General features: G+C 33.3%; 3 protein-coding genes across 11 annotated transcripts; 1 reads left to right on the top strand and 2 right to left on the bottom strand.

Moving 5' to 3' along the window:
* Positions 1 to 314: 314 nt before the first annotated feature.
* LOC114415178 (nuclear poly(A) polymerase 4-like) lies at positions 315 to 6,594 on the top strand. Of its 9 annotated transcripts, none has more exons than XR_003667327.1 (14): positions 318 to 685; positions 785 to 862; positions 1,091 to 1,198; positions 1,941 to 2,003; positions 2,096 to 2,257; positions 2,743 to 2,856; positions 2,956 to 3,018; positions 3,115 to 3,444; positions 3,521 to 3,685; positions 3,964 to 4,677; positions 4,764 to 4,970; positions 5,072 to 5,166; positions 5,714 to 5,760; positions 5,864 to 5,949. XR_003667327.1 is itself a non-coding variant. In XM_028379760.1 (13 exons), the coding sequence occupies exons 1-13, from the start codon at positions 542 to 544 to the stop codon at positions 5,869 to 5,871; spliced, it is 2,199 nt and encodes a 732-aa protein (XP_028235561.1). In that variant the 5' UTR covers positions 317 to 541; the 3' UTR covers positions 5,872 to 6,594. The 9 variants fall into 9 exon arrangements, 6 of the variants coding, with proteins under 6 accessions (XP_028235560.1, XP_028235561.1, XP_028235565.1 ...); XR_003667328.1 differs by having other exon boundaries at positions 5,718 to 5,760; positions 5,864 to 5,943; XM_028379760.1 differs by lacking the exon at positions 5,072 to 5,166 and having other exon boundaries at positions 317 to 685; positions 5,718 to 5,760; positions 5,864 to 6,594.
* On the bottom strand, positions 5,648 to 10,076 carry LOC114415177 (receptor-like protein kinase HSL1). The gene is made up of 2 exons (XM_028379757.1): positions 7,268 to 10,076; positions 5,648 to 7,181 (listed from the first exon to the last, which is right to left on the bottom strand). The coding sequence occupies exons 1-2, from the start codon at positions 9,900 to 9,902 to the stop codon at positions 6,751 to 6,753; spliced, it is 3,066 nt and encodes a 1,021-aa protein (XP_028235558.1). The 5' UTR covers positions 9,903 to 10,076; the 3' UTR covers positions 5,648 to 6,750.
* A 5,306-nt stretch (positions 10,077 to 15,382) lies between these two features.
* LOC114415176 (amino acid permease 8-like) lies at positions 15,383 to 22,696 on the bottom strand. Its single transcript, XM_028379756.1, has 7 exons — positions 22,412 to 22,696; positions 17,553 to 17,786; positions 17,302 to 17,395; positions 16,937 to 17,154; positions 16,570 to 16,709; positions 16,240 to 16,467; positions 15,383 to 16,038 (listed from the first exon to the last, which is right to left on the bottom strand). Exons 1-7 carry the CDS (start codon positions 22,488 to 22,490, stop codon positions 15,616 to 15,618), a joined length of 1,416 nt encoding a protein of 471 aa, XP_028235557.1. The 5' UTR covers positions 22,491 to 22,696; the 3' UTR covers positions 15,383 to 15,615.
* Positions 22,697 to 27,776: the final 5,080 nt, after the last annotated feature.

Below are 27,776 nucleotides of genomic sequence, written 5' to 3'. Positions count from 1 at the left end.
TTTTAAATTTTTATATTAATTAATGATATTAACTATAATTTATAATTTTTAACATATGTTTTTGAATATAATATAAGTATGCGAGAAAGGAACGGGCTAGAAAGCAGCACAATGGATAAGACTCATAAGAGATCCGAAACTGAAAGTTCTAGTCCAAAAAAAGACAAAATTATAGTCTTTCTCTCCTTTTCTCTCTCCCCCTCCTTTTTTTCCAATAAAAATCTCAAACAATACAATGAATCTATTTGACATTTGAGTGAGAAAAGAATTAATTAAAAAAAGTTGTTTCAAAAAAGAAGTACAGGTGGGGCGTTCCGAGTGGACACAGCAGCGTAATAAAAATCACTTTTTAAAGTTACATTCGCGATTAGTGATTACCCCCAAACGCTCCCTTAACCCACCCAAACCCCAAATCTGAAAACCGTCCTATTCGTCGTTCGAATTAGGGGCATCTCTGAACTGGAACAACCAGATGCCAGCGATTTGAGCGATGCACAGTCAAGAAGAAGCTGCGTAGTGCGTTTGCGTTTCGTTCTTCCAAATGGCGGTTTCCGACAGTCCCAGCGGCGGCTCCACGCCACCTCATCAGGAACAACAAGCCAACAGCAAGTACGGTTTCACCAAGCCCCTCTCTCTCGCGGGTCCCACCGACGCTGATCTCCAGCGTAACAACGATTTGGACAAGGTTAGGTTTAAATTTCTGATTCGTCTCGTCTCATTTACGATTTGTCTAACTAACCCCGCCTGAAACGAAAACCTAAATTCTCGTTTTGTTTTGCTTCAGTTCTTGCTCGATTCGGGTCTCTACGAGAGCAATGAAGAATCCGCTGCGAGGAAAGAGGTTCTTCACCGCCTTGATCAGGTCTTCTACTTCTCCGATCTCGCTTTTGTTGTTATTATTATTTAGGTGTTAATTACTGCGGTGGTGTTTCGTGCTTCATATTGTTTTCTTCATATTGAGGATTTTGGATTGGAACCTTGCTAGGTTGATGCCTGTTTACCGTTTAGGGTTCATTATGGCTCCCTTTATTGTTGTGTTTCACTGTCCTTTGGGTTTAAGTTCTGTAATGATAGTTAGTTTGCAATGTAGATTGTGAAAAGCTGGGTGAAGCAGTTGACGCGCCAACGTGGCTACACAGATCAGATGGTAGAGGATGCAAATGCTGTCATTTTTACTTTTGGCTCTTACCGACTAGGGGTGAGTATGCCGTTGTTACCTTTTCCTGACTCGTGACTTAGGCAATTGCTAATTTCTCTTGATCGTTTGGAGTATGGAGGGTTTAAAATTCAAATTCAAGGCTTGCATTTCCTGAGTTGTGGGCTTCTAACTTGTCCCGAGTTTGCTTGTCTTATTTTGATTCGCTGTAGAAATTAATAATGGCATGAGTTGTCAGGAGTGGAAGAAACTTAAATTCAGATGTTGGAAAGATTTGAGGGAGAAATATTTTATGAGACATTATGAAAGTGCATTTATTGTTATTAGGAATATAGCTCAGAGTCTGAGAATACTTAGTCTTGTCGATTGTTTATGCTTAACACTGTCAATATAATTTATAGCTGCCTCAAGAAAGAGTCTTCTGATGCTTTTTAAGTGTTTGCTGATGGATCTCATTAATGTTTGTTTAATTCTACTAGACTAGAGAGTGTTGAAGTTTAATTATATCAACCTTTTGTTTTTAACAATAGTCATGTTTCAATCACTGTTGACAAATGGCTGATGGGTGGTGACTTCGATTGAATATCATTTCCAATCTTTACATAAATGCCTTAATCTTTCAATACATTCTTGTAGCAAAAAGTGATTTTATGTTAAGAAATTAGTTGCAGACAGTAAATGCGTCACAATATTGTTGTTTATATAATACCATTTTGTCTGTATTGTAAGTGTCTGTTTTATAAATGTTTGGATATCTAGCTATAAATAATTCAATCATTTGCAGGTTCATGGACCTGGAGTTGACATAGACACTTTGTGCATTGGTCCTTCTTATGTAAACCGAGAGGTGACACTCTGCTGCTGGTTACGCTTCCTCAATTTAGTAAAATCGTTGACATTGGTTATATTTTAGCCAATCTCTCCCTCTCTCTTTTGCAGGAAGATTTCTTCATCATTTTGCATAACATCCTGGCCGAAATGGAAGAAGTTTCTGAACTTCAACCAGTTCCTGATGCACATGTTCCAGTAATGAAATTCAAATTCCAGGGAATATCTATAGATTTGCTGTATGCAAGTATATCACTTTTGGTTGTGCCAGAAGTAAGTTTGGTCATTCATTCAGCAGGGACTTTATTCGTTCTGAGAGCACATTTTTGTGGGGGACAATGCCATTTGTTAAAATCGAGTTCCTTATTGCTTTTACAATTTAATCCAATCACATCTCCTTCATCATGTGTCCTAGATAAGTAGTGCTGTCATTTTGCTATTTATTTTTCTTTTTGTTTTTAACATGTTCAATTTGAATTGTAGGATCTTTATCTTTTCACCCCCTTCTATATAACAGTATTAGCAATTAGGAGGGAGTAGATGCTTTTTATTGTTCAATTCGAATGCTGATACCAACCTTTATGTAGCACACTTAAGTTTTGCTAAATGCGCATTTTTATTGCTGATCTAAATTTATTTATGCATTTTATTAAGTTTGATACATTTTTATTGTGCTTCCTCACTCTTCTACCTTAGAATGTAGTTTTATTTAAACTTGCCTTTAATTTGATATAATTTTCTTACACACTTATTGACAGGACCTAGATATCTCGCATGGTTCAGTGCTGTATGATGTTGATGAACCAACTGTTCGAAGTCTTAATGGCTGCCGTGTGGCAGATCAAATTCTTAAACTTGTTCCAAATGTTGAGGTTAATATATATGTTCTTTGGTTTGATTAAATGCTATATTAGATTTAATGGTTGTTCATCTCATTAATTTGATAGTACGTTAACCCTTGATAATGATAGCACTTCCGAACTACACTGAGATGTTTAAAGTTTTGGGCAAAAAGGCGTGGTGTTTATTCAAATGTAAGAGCAGCACATACAATCTTTATTTTTTATTTTTTAACACCAATGGCATTAGCTTTTATGATAACCTATATTACTATTTTTTGGTGTGCACAGGTTACTGGATTCCTTGGTGGTGTAAATTGGGCTATTTTAGTTGCTCGAATTTGCCAGCTCTACCCCAATGCAATCCCTAGTATGTTGGTTTCTCGATTCTTCAGGGTCTATACACAGTGGCGGTGGCCAAACCCTGTAATGCTATGCTCTATAGAAGAGAATGAACTGGGATTCCCTATATGGGATCCTCGTAGAAACCCCCGGGACAGATTTCACACTATGCCAATAATTACTCCTGCATACCCTTGCATGAATTCAAGCTACAACGTTTCGGCAAGTACTCTTCGTGTTATGGTGGACCAATTCTGCTATGGCAATAAGATTTGTGATGTAAGAGAAGTCAGTTTTTCCTTATTTTTTATTATTTTTGTGACTATCTTTATTTGATTGATACTTCCACTGTTAGGAAATTGAGCTTAATAAAGCCCAGTGGAGCGCACTTTTTCAGCCTTATATTTTTTTTGAGGCATACAAAAACTATTTACAAGTGGACATAATTGCATCAGACACGGATGATTTACTAGCATGGAGGGGATGGGTAGAATCTCGGTTGAGAATGCTTACCCTGAAGGTACATCTTGTCATTGTTTGGTATAAGACTTCCCTGTATTGGGTTTAACCCAATTCTGTTTTTCATTCTTTGAAAATATTTAATCTCTGAACATTTTGCTAAATTCATTTTTCCCTGAAGGTGTACAATCCTGTCATAGGTATAAGACTTCCTTGTACTGGGTTTAATCCAATTCAGTTTTTATTCACTAAAAATTCAATCTCTGAGCATTTTGGTAAATTCTTTTTTCCCTCTGTGTATTAAGTATTGACACATGCTTTTCAATTGTCTGTGAGTAGATAGAGCGAGATACAAATGGGATGCTGCAGTGCCATCCTTACCCACATGAGTATGTAGACACATCCAAGCCATGTGCACATTCTGCATTTTTCATGGGCTTGCAAAGGAAAGAGGGAGTAAGAGGTCAAGAGGGGCAGCAATTTGATATACGTGGAACAGTTGATGAATTCAGACAAGAAATAAATATGTACATGTACTGGAAGCCAGGGATGGATATTTTTGTTTCTCATGTTCGTCGAAAGCAACTCCCTGCATTTGTTTTTCCTGATGGTTACAAACGCACTCGAATGCCAAGGCATATAAGCCATCAAGCTGAAATAACAGGTGATGATGCCACAAACTGCTACTCTGGGCCTGGATTGTCTGAAAGATGCATCAAGAGGAAAAATTACTCTGAAATGGTGGATAAGAAGCCAGACAAACCAGATAAGCGGGCATCTATAAGCCCACAAAGGTTAGAATGTGTTTCTCCTGAAAGTTGTACTGGTAAATCAGGTGGTACAGCTCAAATGAGTATTGAGTGTATTAAAGGGGTTAGGTTAGCTGGTTCAACAACCAAGGATGCTAACAGCAATTGTAAAATTAAGTCATCTGATGCACTCCCTGGAAGTGGACTAAGAACTGAGGTAGCTGACATGCAGATTAGTGAAGCAGGCTTTGTTAACACTACACATGATATGTTGAAATCAAGGAGTGTTGAAGTTCCAAATGAGGTAAGCTGCTGAACCAGTGGAGGAACCTTTGGAAGTTGTTTGGTTCATGTGAAGTTCCTTAATTAGAAGTTGGTGATACATTTCAGAATGAAGTTGTCAATGGGGACAAAGCTCAGGATCTGGCTTTAGATTGCTTGGAAAGTGCAGAAACTGAATCTACTAACAGCCTGTCAAACTATGAAGAGGGTGATATTGATATGGATCAGCGACTAGACAAAGCATGTAATTTCATCACAAGGGCTGAATGTTCAGATTATGTACCAAATGCCAGCTCCCAGAACCTCAATTGCGAGGTGAGTTATTTCATTTGAGGACTTTTTTGGATTAGGAACTGTTGTGGATGGCAGTGAAAAAACTGGAAGTCTGGGAGATAGTGAGTCAGGGATCTTTGCAGGGTGATGTTTGTGTGGCTGATCCAGATCAGTTCTGAAGAGTGGGTGTTTTCTTGGAAATAGAGTATTTCAAAATATCGGGGCTCAGGAATATAAGGTTTTGAATTTTCTAATCTCATTGTTTTCTCGGTAATAAAGACTATCTGATCTTATAATAATATACTTTTTACCTCATCTTTCTTTGCTTTATGCCTTTATGGCCGTTACCAAAATTTTATATTTCATGGGTTTTCAGAATAAAGAGTCTAATCTTGTTTTTCTGATTTGATTTTTTTTTTCTTTTCTTCTGTTATAGCTTTGCTTGCATATCATAGACAATTCAGCCTAATCTTGTTGGGTCTTCTTACTATAAAGAACTGTTTTTATCTTGTATATTTTCCTGTTTCTTTCAAGATAATTTGACTATCAATTTCCATGGTAATTGAATATCTTGGTTAGTTTTCTGACTAGTGAATATGTGGTCGCAGGTCCTGCACCACTATACGTGCTATGTTTCCAGTAACTGTGCTTAAGAACCTAACTTGTTTTGTGTATAAAGACGCTCAGAGACCAGACCTTCCTTTTTTTCATTTTATTAGTTTTTTGTTTAATACTTTTTTCTTCCTAATTGTTATTATTCTTTCTATTTTCTATATTGTGTATAGCCAGATGTCAGTCTCGGAAGTGTTGTATAAATTGAAGATGGGGCTAGGTCAGAATCTTTGTGGAACTTGTGAAAAGCTCGCTTTTCAACTCTTGCCATGAATAAGAATATTTTTATACTGTGCTCTTTGGTTTTGGTTTTGGTTTTGTAGGAGGATGAGTTTGGAGTAAATCACATGATATTTGGGAGGTGAATGGCTGAAATTGCTGCTCACGCTGCTACCTTGTGCTATGTTGTGGCTGTTGCTGTGCTGAGATCCTGTGAATGGGACTAAGGTTATAATTGAACAGTGAGGAGCTGATACAAATGATGGCAGTGAAAGAGATTGGGGTTTGTGGTATGGAGTTGCGATGGATGGTCGTATGTGTACAATAGATGAACAACATGATGTGGGAAACATGGGCTCATATCATCTTCAGAGCTATGAATTGTCTCATAAACCTTAACATATTTACTTACCTGGATTTAAAAGGAGTGGGAACTTTGTTGTTTGCTTGTGATGTGGATGTGATCGATACGTTGTGTTAATGTAAGAAACAGCTATTTCGGCTAGGTTATTTAGCTGAGAAAACGGTAAAACAAAAATATTTTGGCGGCAGAATAGGGTAGCCTTCCTTGTCTATCCTTGCTTTGGAAGTTACGGTGGGGAGGATTATTCTGTCTAGGGTTTCGTTGGCCTTGTGAAAATGGTTTATTTCATTAGTGTTCTCACATGGTTTTCTTTTATTTTTGCGTACTTAATTTGTTTGGTGTTTATTACCCTTCAGAGTATGGGTGATGAAGCAGGGAATTATACTGAACTATGCTGATCACTTGGACAATCGTATTGGTTAAATAAAGCCCTAATGTGTAAAAGTTATTAAATTGAGTTAATCATATCCATGATTTCTCCAATGAAAATTCTACAACATTATTTCTAATTCATTTTCTGTAGTACTGACATTTAATTATTCTTTCACGCATATAATTTACACACCGTACAAACTTCTTTTTTACGTACAGCATTACTCTCCTTGTAACTAGAAAATGTACCTTGTATCACCAAGATGAGTTATTGCTTGCAGCATTACTCTCCTTGTAACTATAGATGTACCTTGTATCACCAAGAAGAGGGGTGATATTAAATTCGTTTCCCACTCTTCTACGTGTAGAACCTGAATGGCAACACCGATGAAGAACTTGCAAAATCTCCTTCGTGGAAGGCCTAGTTGAGGGCAACGAGCTTGTGCAAAGGAGAGCTAATTTGAAGACACTCGTCATCTGTTCTGCATAACATGGATCTTTGATATCCTCGTCGAATGCATCAGTAATGCTCTTCCCTTCACTAAAATGCTCCCACGCCCATTCAACTAGGCTGCATGCATGGTCGCCTGCTTTATTAGGATTTCTTCCTGTCACAAGTTCTAAGAGCACAACCCCAAAGCTATATACATCAACCTTCTCGTTAATCTTTGTTGAGTAGGCGTATTCTGCAATGCAAGTGCAGCATATAAAAATCAGCTTAGTTTGTTATCAATATAAAAAGTTTTGTCAGTGATCATTTGACATCACTTACCTGGTGGAATGTAGCCAAAAGAGCCTGCTAGAGCAGACATGGTGTGTGGTTCACCAAGCTTTGCCAACATCTTGGCGAGACCAAAATCTGCTATTTTAGCTCTGAACTCTGAGTCCAACAGTATATTGCTAGACTTGACATCTCGGTGGATGACCGGGGGTGAGCAATCATGGTGCATGTAACACAGACCTTGTGCAGTCCCAATGGCAATATTCAACCTCGTTGGCCAACTCAACCTAGAAGGTGACGTTTTCTTCTTTCCATGAAGCCATTTGTCCAGGCTCTGATTTTCCATGTATTCATAAACAAGAAGTTTGGAGTCTTCACTAGCATAACAACACAAAAGCTTCACTATATTCGAGTGCCGAATATTACCCAGGATCTCAACCTCAGCCATAAACTCTTTCTCCAACTTGCCATCCATATCCTTGCGATTCCAAATCTTCTTCACCGCAAAATACTCACCTGGACGATTTGAAGCAATCCGGTAAACTTTCCCAAACCCTCCACTTCCTATGAGGTTATTGTCTGTCAAACTTGAGAGGAAATTTATTTCCGTGAGATCAAGCCTCTGGAATGAGGTGACCCTCCACGTTTCAATCTTATTATGCTTGCAGTGCCGTTTGCCCCATTGCGTTTTCAACATATAGAAGACCAAGGAGGCTATGGTCAACAACACAACGATGATGACAACCAAAATCAGGGCAAGTGATTTTGAAGATGAATTGCTAGAGTGTGGCATGGTTTTGGTCAAGCAGTTAGGAAGGTTGACGTTTGGATTGTAAGCACACAGATGAGGATTGTTCAAGAAACTGTTTTCAAATGCGTGGTTATTAAACTCATCAGAGATTTTCCCATATATTTGGTTGGAAGACAAGTTGAGAAAAACAAACCTCAATCTATCAAACTGAGGTGGGATTTCACCTGATATGTCATTTTGGGACAAGTCCAAGTAAGCCAAGCTAGGAAGAGCGGTCATAGCAATAGGGATTTTGCCAGAGAGTTTGTTTCTTGAGAGTGTCATAGTACTCAGTGATTTCCATGAAATAATCTCAGATGGAAGGGCACCAGAAAGTTGGTTACCATCAAGCATGAGAGTACTAAGTTGAGAAAGATGCGTCAATTCCCTCGGAATTTCACCGGAAAGCATGTTGTTTCTCGCATCAAAATACACCAAATTTGCCGCCGAAGTAATCCCAATAGATATCCTTCCGGAGAACTTGTTGTTCGCTATCTCAATCCTTTTTGTATTCCAAAATACTTTACTCGGAAGAGGCCCAGAAAAGGAGTTGTTGCTCAGAACCAAGGAGGAAATGTTCCTCGAAGTCCACAAACCCAAAGGTACCTCCCCAGAGAAATTATTATTAAAAACCTGAATCGTGTCGAGAGAAGGACAATTCCCAATCCATTGAGGCAAAACCCCGCTAAAATTGTTAGAAAAAGCAACAAAACCAATGAGAGCACCACTTGCACACAAATGCTGCGGCAACTCACCACTGAGATGATTCTCTGAAACCTCAACCGCAACAATCCTCGAATGCAAGCCTAGATCTGGAGGCAGTGTTCCACTCAAACCATTGTTGAAAACCCTGAAATACTCAAGACTAGGAAGTAGGCTTAAACTTGTTGGAATCTCACCAGACAAGTAATTCGAATACAAGTGCAAGGTAACCAAACTCTTCAAGTTTCCAAGCTCTCCGGGTATGGAACCCGTCAAATTGTTCTTAGAGAAATCAAGTTCGGTTAAATTCAAACCCTGCATCGTAGGACTAGGTATTACACCCGACAAACTGTTATAGTACAAGTATAAGAACTTCAACTTCTTCAGCGAGAACAAACTCCGAGGAATGCTCCCTGTTAGATTGTTCCTCGACAAATCCAACCGTTCCAGATTCGTGAGAATATTCCCGAAATATTCTGGAATCTCTCCGATCAAGTTACACTGCGTCATCCACATGATCCTCAGTTTTCTTAACTTGGCAAACTCCAACGGGATTTTCGCGCCTTTGAGCTTTGGGTTATAAGCCAAACCCAAGATTTCGAGATTGGACAAGTTTCCGATTTCCCCGCGGATGGTTCCGTTGAAGTTGTTTTTGTAGAGGAGGAGAGTTTGCAGCTCCGGCAGGTTTCCGATCGACGGCATGATCTCGCCGGAGAAGTAGTTGCTGCCGAGGTTAAGGTGAGTGAGCGTTTTGAGGCGGTCGACGTCGGCGGGAATTTGTCCGGCGAGGTAGTTGTCCGACAGGTCGAGGTGCCGGAGGTCGGAGCAGTTGTACAGCGTTGTCGGGAACTCGCCGGAGATGAAGTTGCTGGAGAGGTCGAGCTTGAAGAGGTGTTTGAGGTTGCAGATTGTGGAAGAGAGGTTCTTGGTGTTGGTGGTGATGTTTTTGCGGGAGAGGAGGAGCCTCGTGACGGAGCCGTTATCGCAGCGAATCTCCGCCCAGTCGCACGGCGCCGACGGTGACGGTTCCCATGATCGGAGCGACGGTGGGTCCCCCAATTCACGTTTGAGGGAGAGTAGGACTGTTTGTTCGGTATTTTCTGATTGTGAAAATACTTGAAAGGGTACTATGACACTGAGCAATAAGAGGAAATGAAAAGGAAATTTCAGCATGAAGAGGGGTAGTTTGGACATTTAGGAATTTCAGTTAGGGATTTTGCCGGGAAAACGTGGCCATAAAAATTCGAACATGGGGGGGTGTGTGTTTCTTGAGGTAATGTATTTCTTTACTATCTGTGTGGTGTTTTCTAAATGAGATGAGAATTGAGTTTATATATTGAGTATAATCACGGGAAACAATCAACTTTAATTACACGGGATGATGCTGAAAATGATGGAAACGAGGCAAAAAGACTTTCATTCAAACACGACTGATGAGGATATTGTGATGGCCTTTGCTGAATGCTGGATTTTTCAGTGGATATCTTTGGTTAGTTAAAACTACACGATTGAAAGGACTTTCCATCATTGTTTTTTTTTTTTCTCACTTTTATTTTGGTTCCATTGTCTACCATCAATATTGGTTCTCTAGAAAATTAATTTCGTTTAAATTATTTCATTGGTTTCCTTCGCAGGCGACTAAGTTAGTGTTCCGTAAAGCCAATTTTTCTTTAAAAAAATAATAATATAAAGTATAAAAATGTGAGATATATACCAAATTTTAAAAACTCTCTCTCTCTCTCTCATATCTCTTCCCCTTCTTTTCTGCACCATCGAACTCTTCCTGAAAGTGGAATGGGCCACAAAGGATGAAGGAAAAGTTGAAAGTTAGTCAACAGTTCACGACTGAATATCTTTTTGTTACTGGAGTGAATCAGCTACCTTGGCACTTTCCAGTTTCAAGCACAAACGAACGACTTTTTTTATCAAAGAATATTGATTCATGATGGGACAAAGCTTATACGTAATATCTTTTGACGTATTAATACTGGAGTTTTATCTTTCTAGCTCATATAATAAAAAATCATCGTTAAAATTTATATTATTTATTGAAATCCACTTCAATTTTGATAAAAAAATATTAAAACACTCGTGATGTTTTACTTAAATTTGTTATTCAAATATAATATACTTAGTTGCTCAATAGTCAGCTTTTTTACAGAAATGGGTTAATTTTTTTAAAAAATTACGTAAGAAAATAAATTTTAAAAATATTACGGATACAGATAAGTTGTGTTTTAAAAAAACACTTCATATAAAGAAAGTAGTATTTTAAAATACAACTTTAAAAATAATTATTATTAAAAAAAACAGTGAAATCATGTTTCAAAACACGAATTCTAAAGATTTTTTTTATTTCTTTATAGAAATGATATTATCCGAAATGACTTAAGTATAATTTTATTTTATATCAAAAAAATAATGAAGTCGTAGATATAAACACCACTTTAGTCTTTTTTATCTTTTTTTTTAAATATTGAAGTCATGATTATAATTACAATTTTAGTCTTTTTTTTTAAATAATACTTGAAGTTATGTTTTAAAATACAATTTCTATTTTTTTTTATTAAAAATTAGACTTTTTTATATGAAGTTATTTTTTAAAATACGACTTATGCATGTTCATACTATTTTCAAAATTTATCCATTTGTATAGTTTTTTTAAAAAAATTTACCCATTTGTGTAAAAAGCCTCAATAGTCTAATTAAAAACAGATTATCTCTTTAAGCAAATTTTATTTATAATATGGAAAATCATTTTTTAAAAAATATACTTAAGAGAATGCCTTTCTTAACTAGGTTGTTTGTATTGGTGATAAAATAGAGTTATGAAAAAAAAGTTAATAAACTGGAGTTATAAAAACTCGGGTAATTACATTTACCCAAAAAAGAAAACACAATATACATTCAAAGAATAAATAATCGCTTATGTTTTAGAAACATCATCAAAGAACTTATGAAAAATACGCATTGTTTTCCAAAAATAATCTCAATCAAATAAGCATTTAGCACTTATTTCTCCAAAATTATTAACTATAGTTTGTTTGTATTGATGATGAATAGAATTTTGACAAAAGTAAAAAAAAATGGAATTTTAGAAAATTTGTAACAACGTTTATTAAAAAAAGGTTACACTTATACATTTAACCTAAAGAAATAGGGTATATTTAGTTCTGGTTATTTCAATGAAATAATCACTTATTTTTACTAGCCTCTTTAGATAGTTTATTAAAAAATAAACAATTATCTTTTTAGATTTAGTTTCAAGTTTCAACTAAAATTGCACTTCTTACATTTATGACTAGAGAAATAACTTCTTTTAAAATAAAATAAAGAAAGAAAATCTGCATAGGTTGGCATGTGGTTTTCCTTCTCGCTGTGGAAATCAGGAGCTGTGATCAAAACAAATTGCTGGGGTAAATTCCCGTGGGCTTACATTGTTTTTACAAAAAAAATACTTATACAACAAAATATACAACTTGAGAGAGAGAAAGAGAGATAAGATTGAGAAATTTAAATTTGAAATGTGATATAGAGTAAAAAAAGAAGATAATTAGGATCATAGCATGTCAGCATGTGACTCTGATTCTGATATCCTAAACTTGAGTATGGTTAGCTACTAATTAACCACTTAGAAAAAACTTTTCACCGAATAGGAGACTGCATAATTTGCTTGTGCATAACCTCATACCGATGAAATTTCGAGAGCAAACTCAAACTTAGTGACTTCAATTTCGCCCCAAGAATCTTCTCATGACTCTCCCAGGTGGTCAATTCTCACGAGGCAACCATGAAACTAATTGAGATTAGTTGCAATGTAAATGTCAAGAAGTCGTTAGGAAAGTTCCCATTTCATTAGTATATTCGAAGTGTTGGGCGTTTTTCTTAGCAGTGGGTAACTACAGTGTTGCTTAGTCAAACTTTCAAAACCCTGATTCAGTTTAACTTCAATGGTCTCCCTTTCGTATTCAATCCTCCTCAAATACTATTCATTTTAATGTGGCAAAATACTTGTGCTCGGTGCTCTTGCATATTCAGTTTTTTTTCTTTCTGGAAAACTCCTGAAGAACAAAAATTAATCAAAATAATATAATTGTAAAGTGACTTCAAAGTGTTTTTTTTATCGATAGAAATTAGTTTTAGTTTGTTAATTTTTGTTAGTGAGAGAAATTCCAACATCCAATATCTTCCTCTTTCCTTCTCGGTTTAACCGATAAGTTAACTTTATCTCTCCGACTTACCTTCTGGTGTGCAATACTCTGTCTATTACTCCTTTGAGACCGGAGCTTATATTTATATTCCTAGAATTTACATTTGAAACCTACAACTTGTGACATTTACTATAGCCAAAAGAAAACAAAAATGAAATTGAATGTACTATTTTAAGTTTCTTTTCAGTCTTAGTCACATAGATAGTAGTAATAAGTCTGTCAGTGAGTGTTTGCATTTTAAATTTACCTCTTTTTTGAATAATCACTAGTCAGACTCTTTTAACATTTGGTTTGATCTTATCATACCAACCCCACAACTGGTGAAATATTTTGACTAATCGGTTTGATATTACCAACCAACCCCACTTCATTATTTATCTCTTAGAATAATGTTCGTAGTTCTTAGAAGATGCTATATTGCTTGATTTTTTTAGTTGCAACTTGTTACAGACTAGAATAAGGGCTTCTCAATCGACAAGGAAAATGAACCCAGGAATTCCTTCAAGTTGCAGATATTTTATATACAAGTGCAATGCATAGAAACACACGCAAGTTCTAATGTTTAATGGAGAGTAACATACATTCCCAAAAGCAGCTAAAGCCAAAGAAAACCCCAGTGAACTTACATTTCCTTTGTTGAGTCCTCTTAGCAACTCAACTTATTCTATTTCCACCTCTCTTACCGAGAATATGTACCCTCATGACTGTAAGCAACCAACTAAAGTTTGACTTAGTGTCTTTGATTTTATGGTGAAAAACATTTGAATTGATTGTTTCCTATCAAATGTGATTTTATTAAGAAAATGCAAATGTTAAGTTGTTAGATAAAATTAATTTTACTTTCAAACCTCGATATGACTAGTAGTGTTTTAATAACCTATGAAAATCTATTTAACCCACAAAATCATGGTGATACTATGAAAAACTAGAAACAATAATTTGCTGCTTTACTTTTAATGTGAAAACTTAATTGATTTTTATCATCATAAAACTGTCCCAAACACACAATAGAAGTGATAAAAGTTAGTTTGTCTTGAGTTGAAAAATTTACACTAAATTTTAAATCAAACTTGCTTTCAAAATAAAACACCCAAACAAAATAAATTACTTCAATTCAATATAATTTTTTTAACCATCAATTTTGTAAAGACTCAACTAAGCACATGCTTAGACATGACACAATACAATGGGAATATACCCGATTAAACAGCAATCGATTAGTGTGGCTGAGTACTATGCAATGTTAAATACGTGAAAAGAAGATAAACGTCAAAATTAGGAAATATCATTACTTAGACCAGAACAGAGTATTTGTTAGCTGATTTGTCACTAAAATCGCCAGTCTTGAAAACATTTCACTGAGAGTAACCCATACCATACTCTGTGAAACATACTTTGCAATGTTACTATAATGATAGACAAAGGAAGTATTTGAAAAGCATAGTTGGTGTCCACTAGGTGATTTAAATTTTTGTATATTTGGTTTCAAATGGATGTGATAATAATTCTGATACTTTCTTCATCTAAGATTTATTTACAATTTACAAGTGGAATTCACCAGCTACATTTGAAAGGAATCTCATTGCTCAATTTCACCAAAACAATCTAGAATTGTAATGGCGGCTTAGGACTGAATAGAGAACATAATTTAGAGGATATTAAATTATGCTTATGCATATAAATTTTATTTAAAAAATTAGGTTAATAGTATTTTTAGTTCTTGAAAAATGGGTGTTTTTGTCCCTAATTTTTATAACCACGTGTATCTGTTCTGTGTTTTTGAAATACCCAACTTTAATCCTTGTGAATTTTTTTTGACAGCATTAATCCTAGTGATTTTAAGAACTAAAGTATGGGTATTTAAAAAATATAAAAATGAAAACTTCGGATTTTAAAACTCGGGGAGTAAAACCAAACAGGAACCATTTTATAAGGACTAAAATCGAACATTAATCTTTTAAAAATTTAGTTTATAAACTTACATTAAGACAATGAGGTATACTATTTCTTGGACTTGGCCTTGTACTTACCAAGAGCATGCCCAACCTATGAATGGACGAATGATGATGCAGCCAATGACACAAGCAAACACACAAAGCTCAACGTTTGAAGTCCAAACCATCCAACTATCCAAGTGATCCTTTTCTGATCTTCTGTTTGACAATGATTGAATAGACCACCAAATACAAATTCATCGATTTCTAGGAGTTTTTTTCCCCTGTTAATAATCACCTAGACTTTTCATTGATTGTTTTTTGTTTAATCAGAGTGGATATTGTTAGTCATACCTAATAATAAGGGATGGATTTGTTTTCTTGTTTGATTCTAGATATTATAGAGCCAATACATAGAGATATGATGTTATTTTAACTATTAACAATTTTTTTATAAAAAAAACTATTGAAATTCAATTTAGAAATAGCGATAAATGAAAGAGATGGATGATTAAGAAGATTAAGCATATACATGAACATAAAATGAGAGTAATTTGATATAACTGAGACAGAAATATTTTGACTAGTTGAAATAGTGTTGCTCACACTGTAAGTTGGAATAATGTAGCTGACAAATAATTTTGCATTCAGATAATTTTCACTGCCTTGTTTTAATTAACTTGTCTCCCTTCTTTTTCTGCCTAGCTATAGCTATTTTCACATTTCTCAAATGTGAGACACTGGAATGTGCAACCAAATGCCCTATTGTTTATACTGGAAAAGTTTGTATTTTTTTATATTCTTGCTAATTCCACGAACCGAACCAACTGCCGCGGAAACTGTAACTAGGAAGCACGCGAAGCTCAATATTTGAAGACAACACCACTTCAATGATAGTCTTTTTACCCGTTTCTGTGCAATGTGCATTTGTACAGGGAAGAAGACAATGAGAGGCCAAAACCCTATTGCTCCAAGCAAGGCAAGAAACTCATTGAAAAATGGCATAGCCATGGCAATAACTGTGGCCACTGCCACATACATTGACCTCCAAATTATCCTAAACAAGTTGATGTTACATGTTAAGGAGCCCATTTTGATGGGATAGCTCTTGTTAATGAAATCTGAACGCGGCCACGCCATGTTAGCACCCATCTCAATTACACGAAATAGTGGTTGAGCCATCACCTGTCACAATATAATGTGCGTGGGTTAAAAACATATTTAAGTCACATATAAGAAAGTAAGAGAATTAGTAAGAGATGCTATATAGGAAGATTTAGAATTATCTTATCTTCTCTTAAGAGAAATTGTCTTCTAATACATTTATTTATATAGAGAGGGAGATGGAAGAAGAGAAATTGAATTTCATGAATAAAAGGATCTAACCTGATATGCTCCAACCATGTGGACTACAATGAAAACATTGCCAAGGGCGACCAACCAGAATGGCTCGTAAAATCCAAAGCCGGTGAGGATGTTCCCCGGCGTGTCATCTCCGAAAGCAGCATAGCCAAGGCCACCGCATAGCAGGAAAAGTATTGTCATTGTTGTGATTCCTAACATATTGGCCTTTTTCATCTGTTTGTTTTCTGGTGGATAGGACTTCAATGTATCCTAAATAATCCACGCACATGCATATATAATCAAATTTAACAGAATGAGTTCTTTCTATATATTTTCTTAGTATAATTAGTTTATTAATGTGTTCCCACTTACCATTATGTCATAAATAACAGTAGCAAATGAGCAAGCAAGTGCAATGTTTCCCAAAGCACTGAAAACCTTCCAAACTTTATCCGCTTCAGATAAATCTGGTCCTACTTTGCTTCCAAATATACTGGTTGCTTCTCCTTTACCTGTTCACACCCCAAATGCCTCCGTAGTAAGTAATACATGATTGTAATAAAACTGTCAACGAATCTACTCATTGAACAACCCTTCTATTCTATACAGGGGAAACCTCCAAAAGAAGAAATTGGTGCAAACCTCTAATAAGTTAGTGATATTATTTATAAATACTATATAGTATTAAAACTTCGGAATTATTGGAAAGGTTTTGAAGAAATACTGGTAAAATCCATACCTGAGACCACCACCGAAAGAGAAAGCCCGCTTCCAATGAATGCATAACCGAAAGAGGTAGCAGCAGCAATGGTTGAAAGCCACGTTAACTTGTGGAAATTTGGGATTTGAGACAATAAAATTTGGCAAATCCCAAAACCAATCATATAGGGATTGTTTGAAAACTTGCAATAAGCATCATGGCCTTTTTTGTGAAAGCAAATAGCTTTCTTTATAGCCCTGCCACAATCAGAGTCGTTATTATACAAAAAAAGATGAATTCAGAGCCCCTCATCTCATTAGCATATTATTAGTACTATTATGCACAATCAGCAACACAAGTGATTAATTAGTTTATGAATGTAATAATAAAATAAAACAACGTACACCAAGCTCACAGAACTAGTTATAGTGTAGCCCACTGTAACCCCGGCGAGCTTCCCATATAGGACGGATCCGCAGAACACGTGCATTTTTCCACCTAATTTGTTAAATGGAAATATGGAAGTAATCAAACATTTAAAATAGGCAATGAATTTATATATGTACATGATTTAATTTTGATTGATAGAAAGTCAATTAATCTATCCTTATGAATGCACAAGAATATATAGGTAGAGTAAATAAGATTATGATACCAAGGTAGGCATCAACGGCCTGCATGTAAGTGTAGTTTCTCTTGCCACTGACTGGGTCAGGAAATCTGTAGCAATCAGCTACAAGATTGTAAGTGTAAACAGAAATGCATGCAAAGAGGATCATAACGGCTATGCCAGCTATCCATCCAAGCTGAGCCATGGCCCATGCCAGAGCCAGCACTCCTGCACCCACCACCACCGTTACTATGTGCGTGGTAGCAGTGAACACGTTCCCTGCAAGTAACCATCCCAATCCACATTAACTGTTTAGCTTATTCTTGAACAAGTATAACCAGAAAAGAATATCATTGATTACTTGAAGAAGAGAAGTTAAATAGTAGTGGTTATATATATTTGTCCAAAGTGCACACTCAAAACCAAGGTTTGGTGCCAAATCAAATTTTGAGAGAGGATCCAAAATTAGACTTATTTGATCACTAGTAAAAAAGATGTTTCCAAATTATTGAAAAAAATATAATATATTTTTATTAATTATTTTAAAACTGCAAAATAAAACATTTTTTTTACAGAATAAAGCATTTTTTATATGCTTTGGTTTTGTTTTGAAAATAAGGAGATTTTTTTAACCAGTATTAGTGAACTTTTTTTTTCTTTTTTCTTTAAAAAATAGTTTGAAAAATTGTTTTACAAAACAATTGTGAGGGGGAATGACAAAACAATCAAACAACTTCAGTCACCAATTATTTTTTCAGAGAAATAAATAATTACATATATAGATCAAATTAAATATTTTTACCTTACAAATTTAGTTTGTAAGATAAAATGAAGTTCAGACTCAAATTTTAAGAATGTTTTGTTAATTTAATTAAATTAACATGGCTGCCAAAAACTTCACTACCATGAGTTTAAAGGTAGTGTACGCGTGTTGTATGACAAAATAAATTCAATGGATTTTACTATTGATGTAAACTATTACACATCATTGATTACGGAAACTATTACTACAAGACAGCCAAATTTTCACGGCCACGTTTCATTTTTGGTTTTGGTTGTGATGGTATTGCAATGAGCAAACCATTAGACCCCGTTGAAGACAAACCGGTGTTTCGTTTAAAAATTAGTGTTTTAAAATTTAGCCGATCTTTTAATCTTTTAAGGTATTTATTCACATTATTTACTTTGTCTGTGGTCAAATCACAACCAAATCACTGATAATATATTCTTGATAAAATGATGATATAATATGGAATAATATTTTAAAGGAGACATTTACCCTTATAAAAAATTAAAACATCGTACGGAACAATTGTTGAATAAAATAACTTTTGACCAATTGTTGACTAACTATTTACGCAATCAACTTTTTGAGTTAAATGAATGTAAAACTTGAGTCCTGACTATGAGTTTACCAACTTTTTGTCAAATCGAACACCTAACTCCATTTTCTTTTACCGGTGTTTAAAGGTTTGGTGGATCAAGTGTGAAAAACAAAACCTTAATTCAATCCTTAAAGATTACTTTTTTTCCCTTCTAAATATCAAATAATTAATTTATGATTTAACTCAGTTGTAGAACAATCCAAAATACTCCATCCAAGACTCTTTCGATCAATTCATATTTCATAAGATAATTAATTAATTTAATTAATCACATTAAATATATCATTTATTTATATTATCATTATAAAAATATCATTTTTTTATTCTCTTAATTATTTTTCATTAATGTTTGAAGATAGAATAATTAAAGCTATTTAAGAAAAAATAAATAATAAATCTAGAAATTAAAAATAATCTTATAAAATGAAAAAAAATCTAAAAAATATCTTATAATTAAGAATGGATGAAATATTTATGATTTTCTTTTTTAATTTTGAATAGTAAAAAAAATTCAAACAAGTCGGTTTAAAATTTTTAATTTTTATTGTATATAATGACTCCAAATATTTAATTTAATTGCATACTTAAGATTTGAACTTAATTTTTTTATTAAATTAGAAGAATCTTACATTACTAGTTGCACGTGCATAATAATAAGTTGTTGGGCTATAAATTTTGAATCAATACCAATTTAATAAATGAACTCGCATAATGGATCCCAACTTCATCTAATAGAAACCCATAAGAGCTTTGAGTTACGAATGTTTCCTTCATGACTTTTTCTCCTTCTACAAATCATTTTTCTTCTACACCCATCATACGAATTATTAAAAATATGTTTTACAAAATAATTTAAAATTAATGATTCATACAAGTTTTAAACCTATAACTTTTATAGTTATTAGCATGACATTCTATCAAACTGAACTAATAACTCAATTATATTATAAAATAATTAATGTCGTATATATAACACTAAATTTTTTAATATAAATTTAATACACATATAAGTTTACATGATAAATTTTATAATAATTAATACGGATTGACGATCTATAAGAGTCTTACGGATAATTCGTATGAATTTTAAAAATGGTTAATCCGTATAGGTTATATATAAGGGTATTTTTTTATTTTTCTCTCTCATTAACGGGTGTAAAATAAAAATGGCCGATGCAGGAAGACAATCCTTCATTCCCTCTATTACTTTTCATTTCATTTCAAAAAAATTATTCGGAAATAAAATGGGAATTGCAAGAAGCAATAGTTGGTAGCCGTGAGTTAGGCAGAGCAGTGCACGGCCCATGTGATGCCTAGCAACTCCCAAAAAAATCCCCGTGAAGTTGGGCTTAGCGATTCACTTTTGGAAATGGAGTGACCTGTGAAACACAAAAGAATACGCTTTTGTACGTGTCTACAAGGTTGGTATCAAAGGGAGCTTCATGGCCACAAGATTTTCTTCCTTTTTGCTGAGAGTGTCTAAAAGATAAAACATTCCACTTGGTAGGTTGGAAACTTAGTTGCCTCCTTGGACCAGCTTTCCTAAATGATTTGATTGCTTGGACCAGTTTCGTAAAAGTAAAATCCAATCCCAGGCATGTATGGTAGTATTTTTTATTTGTCTGTTCTAGGTGTATTTATTTCAGATGAATTTTAGCACTTGCAGTTGTTTTTAGATGTAAATCTGTAAGCATCGTTCTTAAGGTTATTTGTATAGTAATGAGATTTAGATCAGTTAGTTCAATAAAATGTGTGAATATTATAAATTTCATAAAAAAATTATACCATGTTTAATTTTTATGGATAAAAAAATATTATTTGTATTAAACTAAGTTTTTTTTGGGTGGAGTAGTATTAAATTTAAGTATCAGTGAAATAAAATAGATTTTGCTGAACGGGGATGTCGGCATCCAAGACTTGAATTAGTCTTATGTATTGTCATTATCGTCTTCGTTTCTTCAATTGAATAATTTAATTGTTTTTGCTATGTTGTGGCTGTTTAAGTTAAATGGATGGACATAAAAAGGAGAGAGAACCAAATTTGATTCCAAAACTTTAGGTCTATATGCTTTCAGTTTTTAATTTAGTCTAAGAGTGATATACGTTTGATCGAATCTCATCAATAAGACAAACCTTGAGACAGCTTTTAAAAAAATATGTAATATTAATGCCATAACATGAATTGTTCCGACAAGGATAAACCATAGATAGAAGAGGTGAGCAATAATTAAGGGTGTTGATGAATTGGAGTTGATTAGTTAAGAGAAAAACATCTTGAGCCAGTTATTTTGATTTTGTTAATTTATCATCTAATTAATTTAATTTAAATTTTTTATCTGATTTAATCCAATATAGTTTAAAGTAATTTAGATAAAATCAAAATTTGATTTTAATCTTATTTATAATTTTTTTTAAATAAATAAACAAAAGATAAGCTATATAATAAATAATTTAAAATATCAAATATTTTATTTATATGTCATTGTAACTAATAATAGAATAATTATGCATCTTAACTCAAATAATTAGTAAAAATTTATTTAATTAAATATTTTTCATAAATAGATATAATTTATATGATAATTTTATAAATATATAATAAATAAAAATGAATGATATTGTAAATTTATATATATATATAAAAGTTTGATTAAAATTGGATTCTAAAATCAAATATAAAATTTGATCCATTCAATAAAAAAAAATGATTTTTAAATTTTTTGATGGTTTGATTTTTGGTTTGTTCATTTTTGAGTTTTTTAATCAGTTTTTTTTATCTACATTTGATTGGATGGTTTATGAACACTCTCACCCCCAGTGAGCAATGAGCAAAATGGAATGAAGGGGAAAAGTTAGTTACACAGGAGTTAGCAGAGTTAGGAGAGGCTCGCGCACCATGGTAACTAGCCATATGCGTCGTGAAAAGAGAATTAGGACGAATAACTGAGAGAAAAAAAAAGTAAGGAAAAAAGTGTGTTAAGTTATTATCAGATCAGAATTCCATTATCTCTTGATTCTGCTTTTTTCTCTCTGTTTCTTGTGATGCGACTATGTTGTACTACTAGTACTCCTTCACTCTTCGGCAGAATTAAATACTAGTACTATAAAAGTGGCATCATCTTACGTATTATCAAATCTTTTTTGAATCGGTATGTTCCCACTGAGTCCAAACTCATGCATCATCTTCAATTTAAAGAAATCTTAACCCTTACATGGACGCGCATTAAAGGAATATCTCAAATAACGTGGAATCTTCTGACCCCAAATCACCCTTCAGAAATTTTGAAAACGTTGAACATAAAACTTCTAATCAATATTAATAATACAGTAGATCTACAACGTAAAACACAGTTTATTTTTATGGTTTTGTGATCTTAAAATGTACTATTATGTAAGTGTAATTTCTTTATTAAAAAAGAAAATGGCTATGAAATGGCATGATTGCATCCGAACAAGATGAGATCGAATAGAGGAACTGGACATATATCATAAATGCATTGAAAGAGAAAGAATACTAACCGGTTCTTTTGATTCTGCCGTCGTCATCGAGTAGCGCTGGGTCTCTTACAGGAATATCTTTACCTGCTTCAATATCCATTGATTTGGGATCTCTGTTTGTTCAATATAAATATGAGTGAGCAGAGTCGTGTGAGGAAAAGTTATGAGCACCGACTGAGTTTATATAATGCTCAAACGAGAAGGCAGTGTTGGTTATGTGTAGCAGAATGCTTATCTGTGACATTCGAGAGTATTGCTCGCTTCCCCCTTATCCGACTGTCCTTGTGTATCCAAATAATGCTCATCTCTGGCACCCTTTTTCCTATTTATAGGATTTTTAAACTTAAATCACGTTTTTTTTTTATAATCATCAAATATTGTCATGCTTATTGGTTGAATTACTGTAAAATCACATGTTTTAAAGAAAAAAAATATTTACAATACAAACTGTCTTTGATATTAGGAATTGAGTTCATTGATGTTTTAGCATTGAAAAAGAAATTTATATTAACTGGCGTATTTAGTTTTTTGTGAGATATTAAAATATCTATTTTAAATTTGTCTTTCATTATCTCAATAATATATTTATCGTAATTAGTTAGAAAATTTTACAACGATTACTCAATGAGTCAGATATTTTAAATCCACGTATATTACTAAAAGGAACATATATGAATTTTAATGATATTATTAATGAGTAATTGAATTCATTCATATATTAATTTATTGTTATACATTGATTTATTATATTTATGAATTTAAGTTTTTAAGAATAATATATAATAATATTATTAATTTTAACCATATATTATGTATAATAAATAACATTATTTAATATTTATATAGATACTACATTAATAACAATTAATATATACATACATTCCTCTCATTATAAATTTAAAAAATGATAAGAATAATTTTATAATATTATTTTTGTATTCATTTATTAAATTTTTTTATTTTGTAAAATAATTTAAAATTACATTTATAATGGCACCGAGGAAGAATATAGTTAATGACCTTTATTGCCATCATCAGCGTATTTTTTTCTGGCGGATGATCACCGGTTAAGAATAGGATACTATATACTCCTATTTTTTAATCTTTTTATACAACTGTACAAATTCTCATTACATTTTTAAGGAAAATCACAATCAATCTCACAATAAAGATCCACGTATCGCATAAAACGTCATCTCTGAAAGGAAAACCAATATATTTCTCAAATTTCCATTTCTTAAATATTAGAGAAGAGTATTAAAAATACACTTTTTATCATAGAACTCCAGAGTTTGATGATATTAATGAAACACAATAGATGATGGGCAATGAAAAAGTTGTTGGTCGACCAAGTAATACCTAAAGGGAGAAGGGGATAACCTCACAGTTATTAAAAATTGTAAAATTGAGTTAGGAATTTATATTAAAACAAATAAAAAGTACTAATTATAAATATTTCCTATCTAAACATATTCACACTTAACATCTAATATAGTGATTTATATTTATATAACGTCAAAAAATATATTTAAAAATTACTAAAAAAATAAATTATTATATTACTATTAAATTTTAAGTATGGATATTTTTTATTATATTTTATAATATTATAAGTAAGGTTGTATTGATTAATTTAATTAAATATTTCCTTGTGAATATTTTGATTATAGTTTTTAAACTATTATATGAAGTATGTAGAAAAATATTTCTTTATTAAATATAATCATAACCTAATATTATAAATATTAAATTAAAAAATCAACTCAATGTTATGTAGAATTTATTGAAAAATTATTCAATTATCAATATTTATTATTAATTATATAGCTAGATATTTATGTTTATAATTTAAAATACTAAAAGTTACATAATGGAAAGATACAATGATTATATTTATAGGCAAGTGGTGGCATTACATAATGGGAATCTGGATTTGCTGTTTTCAGTAGTTCATATCGAGAGACCACATGAATTGAAGTCGTTAGATTATAATTGGACAAATATTTGAATTAAAAGATAAATTTCAGTCACACCTTTAATAAACAACTTGATCTTCATTCGATAAGACAAAAATTTTAATTATAGAATATATATTAGTTTAGACTTAACGTACTCAACCCCAAAAATTAATTTATAAATTAAAAATTGTTTCTCACATATATATTCTACCTTATTTTTAATGAACGTGAGACTTGTTTTCCCAATAATAAGATTGATTTATGTGATACAATAACGCACGAAAATTTTAATTACAGAAAATTCGTTGACCACTGATGGTGCATGAACAGAGGAACATTATTCAGTAGTAGATCGAAGAAGATGAAGCAAATGCGCGTGCGGGATGGACCGGGATGCTAACTTGGTCGTGCAATTTGAACGGTCATAATGAAATGTTTGTCATTGACATAGATAGAATTTAGTGAACTGCATTAGTGGGAGGGAGATTCGAATAAAACAACACGAGCGAAGCACGAACTAATTAGAGTGGAGAATGGCTCCAACATTTCAGTGTCCCATTCGACGACCTTTCATTATTATTTTTTGGGTTACAGTGGAATTAATACCTTGATCTTAGCCAAAACCCATAAGGCATAGAAAGGTATGGTACAGTGAAATACCTTTTCTTACTTTCATAATTATTATTTGACAAAATTCGTAAATAACCAATTGGTTGTTACTAACAAAAATTACTCCTAGTTGTTAATGATGATGTTCCTACTTCCTAGTGGTATTGTTAGTTACGTGGTGAAAGCATAATTTGGAAATTGGCTAAATTTCGATTATTCAAGGACTAGCGGCCGGAAACGACAACTTCAACTGCCGGTAAAAAAGCATTTTTTTTTTTAGTGTGTTATATTCTTAACTTCAAAGGCCTTGAAATATCGAATTTATAATTGGATTTACACTCAATGTGGAGAGAAATCAAATCCTTTATATAAATTTTTACTTTTAAATAATCTTAATTTTGTAATCTTGAATAAGATTAATCCTGCTAAATTCATTTCTAGTAAATCAGATTATAAAACTTATTCACATATATGGTCTTAACAGAATTTCTTAAATTAAGAATTTGACTCAACTTTATGTCATTCTAATGATTTTGTGAGGAAGTCAAATTCGGTTAGTTAGATAAAAAAAAATAACTCACAATTAGTTCTTTATTTTTTTTCGGCAAAAGAATTATATATCGTATATACAAGTGGTACAGCTGCAAAAATACATCCAAAAACAAGTGGCTTAATTTTGTTGGTTAATTTTGAAAATCGAGATAATCCTGGATAAATCTGAAGTCGTGTATAAACACTTTCAGATTGAATCAAATTTCGGGGTTCAACCAAAATTGTTCAATCGGATAAAATCAGAAGATTATAATTCAAGAGTTTTGTTTTGGTCTTGTGAGTTTTTCACATGTTATGCTTTCTGAACCAGGATGATTATTTATAATCAAAGAACATGTGGTTTTTGGCGGTTGAAGGAAGTTATGGAAGTTTTATCCTTTGAAAAAAAAAACGGTTGGCGGTTGATGGAAGTTTATCTTTTTAAAAAACTGTCTTTTCTTGAAAAATAACTTCCATGTAACTTCCAAAATTTGACTTCCATGTAACTTCCAAAATTTGCCTAAACCGAGCATCTCGTTATTACATTAAAACAAGCGTGCACTCTTATTTTAACATAATAAAGAGATCAATTACACTAAAATGTCCAACAGACCTCCCCCATTTTAGTGTAATTACCGATCAAATCACCAAAGTCATAACATACAACAAACTACTGCATAGATGAAATATCGTGACGATTGAATTTCATCTTAGCAAATTACACGTTTCAAATATTCGAATATCAGGGTGTCACTAAGGATTGAACCCTTTCTATTCATAATGAATACATGAAGATAATCTGCACAATAGTTTATAACATTACTCTTGCTCGACACTAGTTTTACTAGCCTGTGTCCCTATCCTTCATAAGCATATCAAAGCCAAGTCCCAGCTTCTTGAAGCGGCTAAACTTCATGCTTATATAGGTAGTCCTTTTCTTTCTTGCACCTGTAAATGCAATTTTTCAAAAGAACCATTGAGAAGTTATACTTCAACCTCCTTAACTTACAGAACCGAACACATTCCTTTTGGGATACTTTCGATGATGTGTTCCAATCTCTACATGTTAAGCTTTCCACATTGAATTCAGCACCTAATGTCATATTAGATGGGAATTGGGTATCTTAACATAAGAGATTTCAGATGGACTTTAATCCTAATCCCACAGCCGACCTTTTTACGAGATCTCTACTTAACCCTTTGGTTAAATGATCGGTCAAATTATGCTGAGTTCTAACAAACTCCACTGATATCACACCATGCATGATTAACTCCCGAACCATGTTGTGTCTAACACCCAAGTGTCTAGACTTCCCATTATACACTTGACTATATGCCTTAGCCAAAGTTGCCTGACTATCACACCTGATAGACATGGGAGGTATAGGTTTGGGCCACAATGGAATCTCATAGATTAGATTTCTTAGCCACTCAGCTTCTTTACCAGCTACTGCTAAAGCTACAAATTCAGATTCCATTGTTGAATTTGTAATGCAGGTCTGTTTCTTGGATGCCCAAGAGATAGCACCTCCTCCAAGGAGGAATACCCAACCACTTGTGGATGAATAATCCTCCATATTGGTTATCCAACTTGCATCAGAGTAACCTTCAATAACCGAAGGAAATCCAGTATATGTCAAACCATAGTCAATGGTTCCCTTTAAGTACTTGAATACTCTATTCATAGCTTGCCAATGATGAGAACTAGGATTACTTGTAAACCTACTGAGTTTAGCAACAGCATAAGCTATATCAGGCCTAGTACTAATCATTGCATACATGAGTGATCCTATCGCCCTTGAGTATTCAAGTTGAGACACTGTTACACCTTTATTAGGTAATAGCTTCAGGTTAGGATCAATGGGAGTACTTACCGGAGAACAATCTTTAAAATTAAATTTCTCCAATATCTTCTCAATATAATGTGATTGAGAGATGGAAATACCATTGTTTCCACGTTTGATCTTTATTCCTAAGATCACATCCGCCTCCCCCATATCTTTCATATCAAACTTAGAAGACAAAAATGCCTTAGTTTCATCAACTTGATCTTGGTCGGTACCAAAGATCAACATGTCGTTTACATACAGACAAATGATAACTCCTTTTCCATGAGTATCAAACTTGTTGTATAGACATTTATCTGCTTGGTTTATAACAAAACCACTAGACAACACAACCTCATCAAATTTTTGATGCCATTGCTTAGGCGCTTGTTTCAAGCCATAAAGAGATTTCATCAGTTTACACACCTTATTTTCATTTCCTGGCATAACAAACCCTTCAGG

The sequence above is a fragment of the Glycine soja genome, chromosome 6, assembly GCF_004193775.1.
Source record: "Glycine soja cultivar W05 chromosome 6, ASM419377v2, whole genome shotgun sequence".
In the NCBI taxonomy this organism is placed as follows: Eukaryota; Viridiplantae; Streptophyta; class Magnoliopsida; order Fabales; family Fabaceae; genus Glycine; species Glycine soja.
Note: the sequence above shows the minus strand (reverse complement) of the source record. Positions and strands in the feature narration are given on the sequence as shown.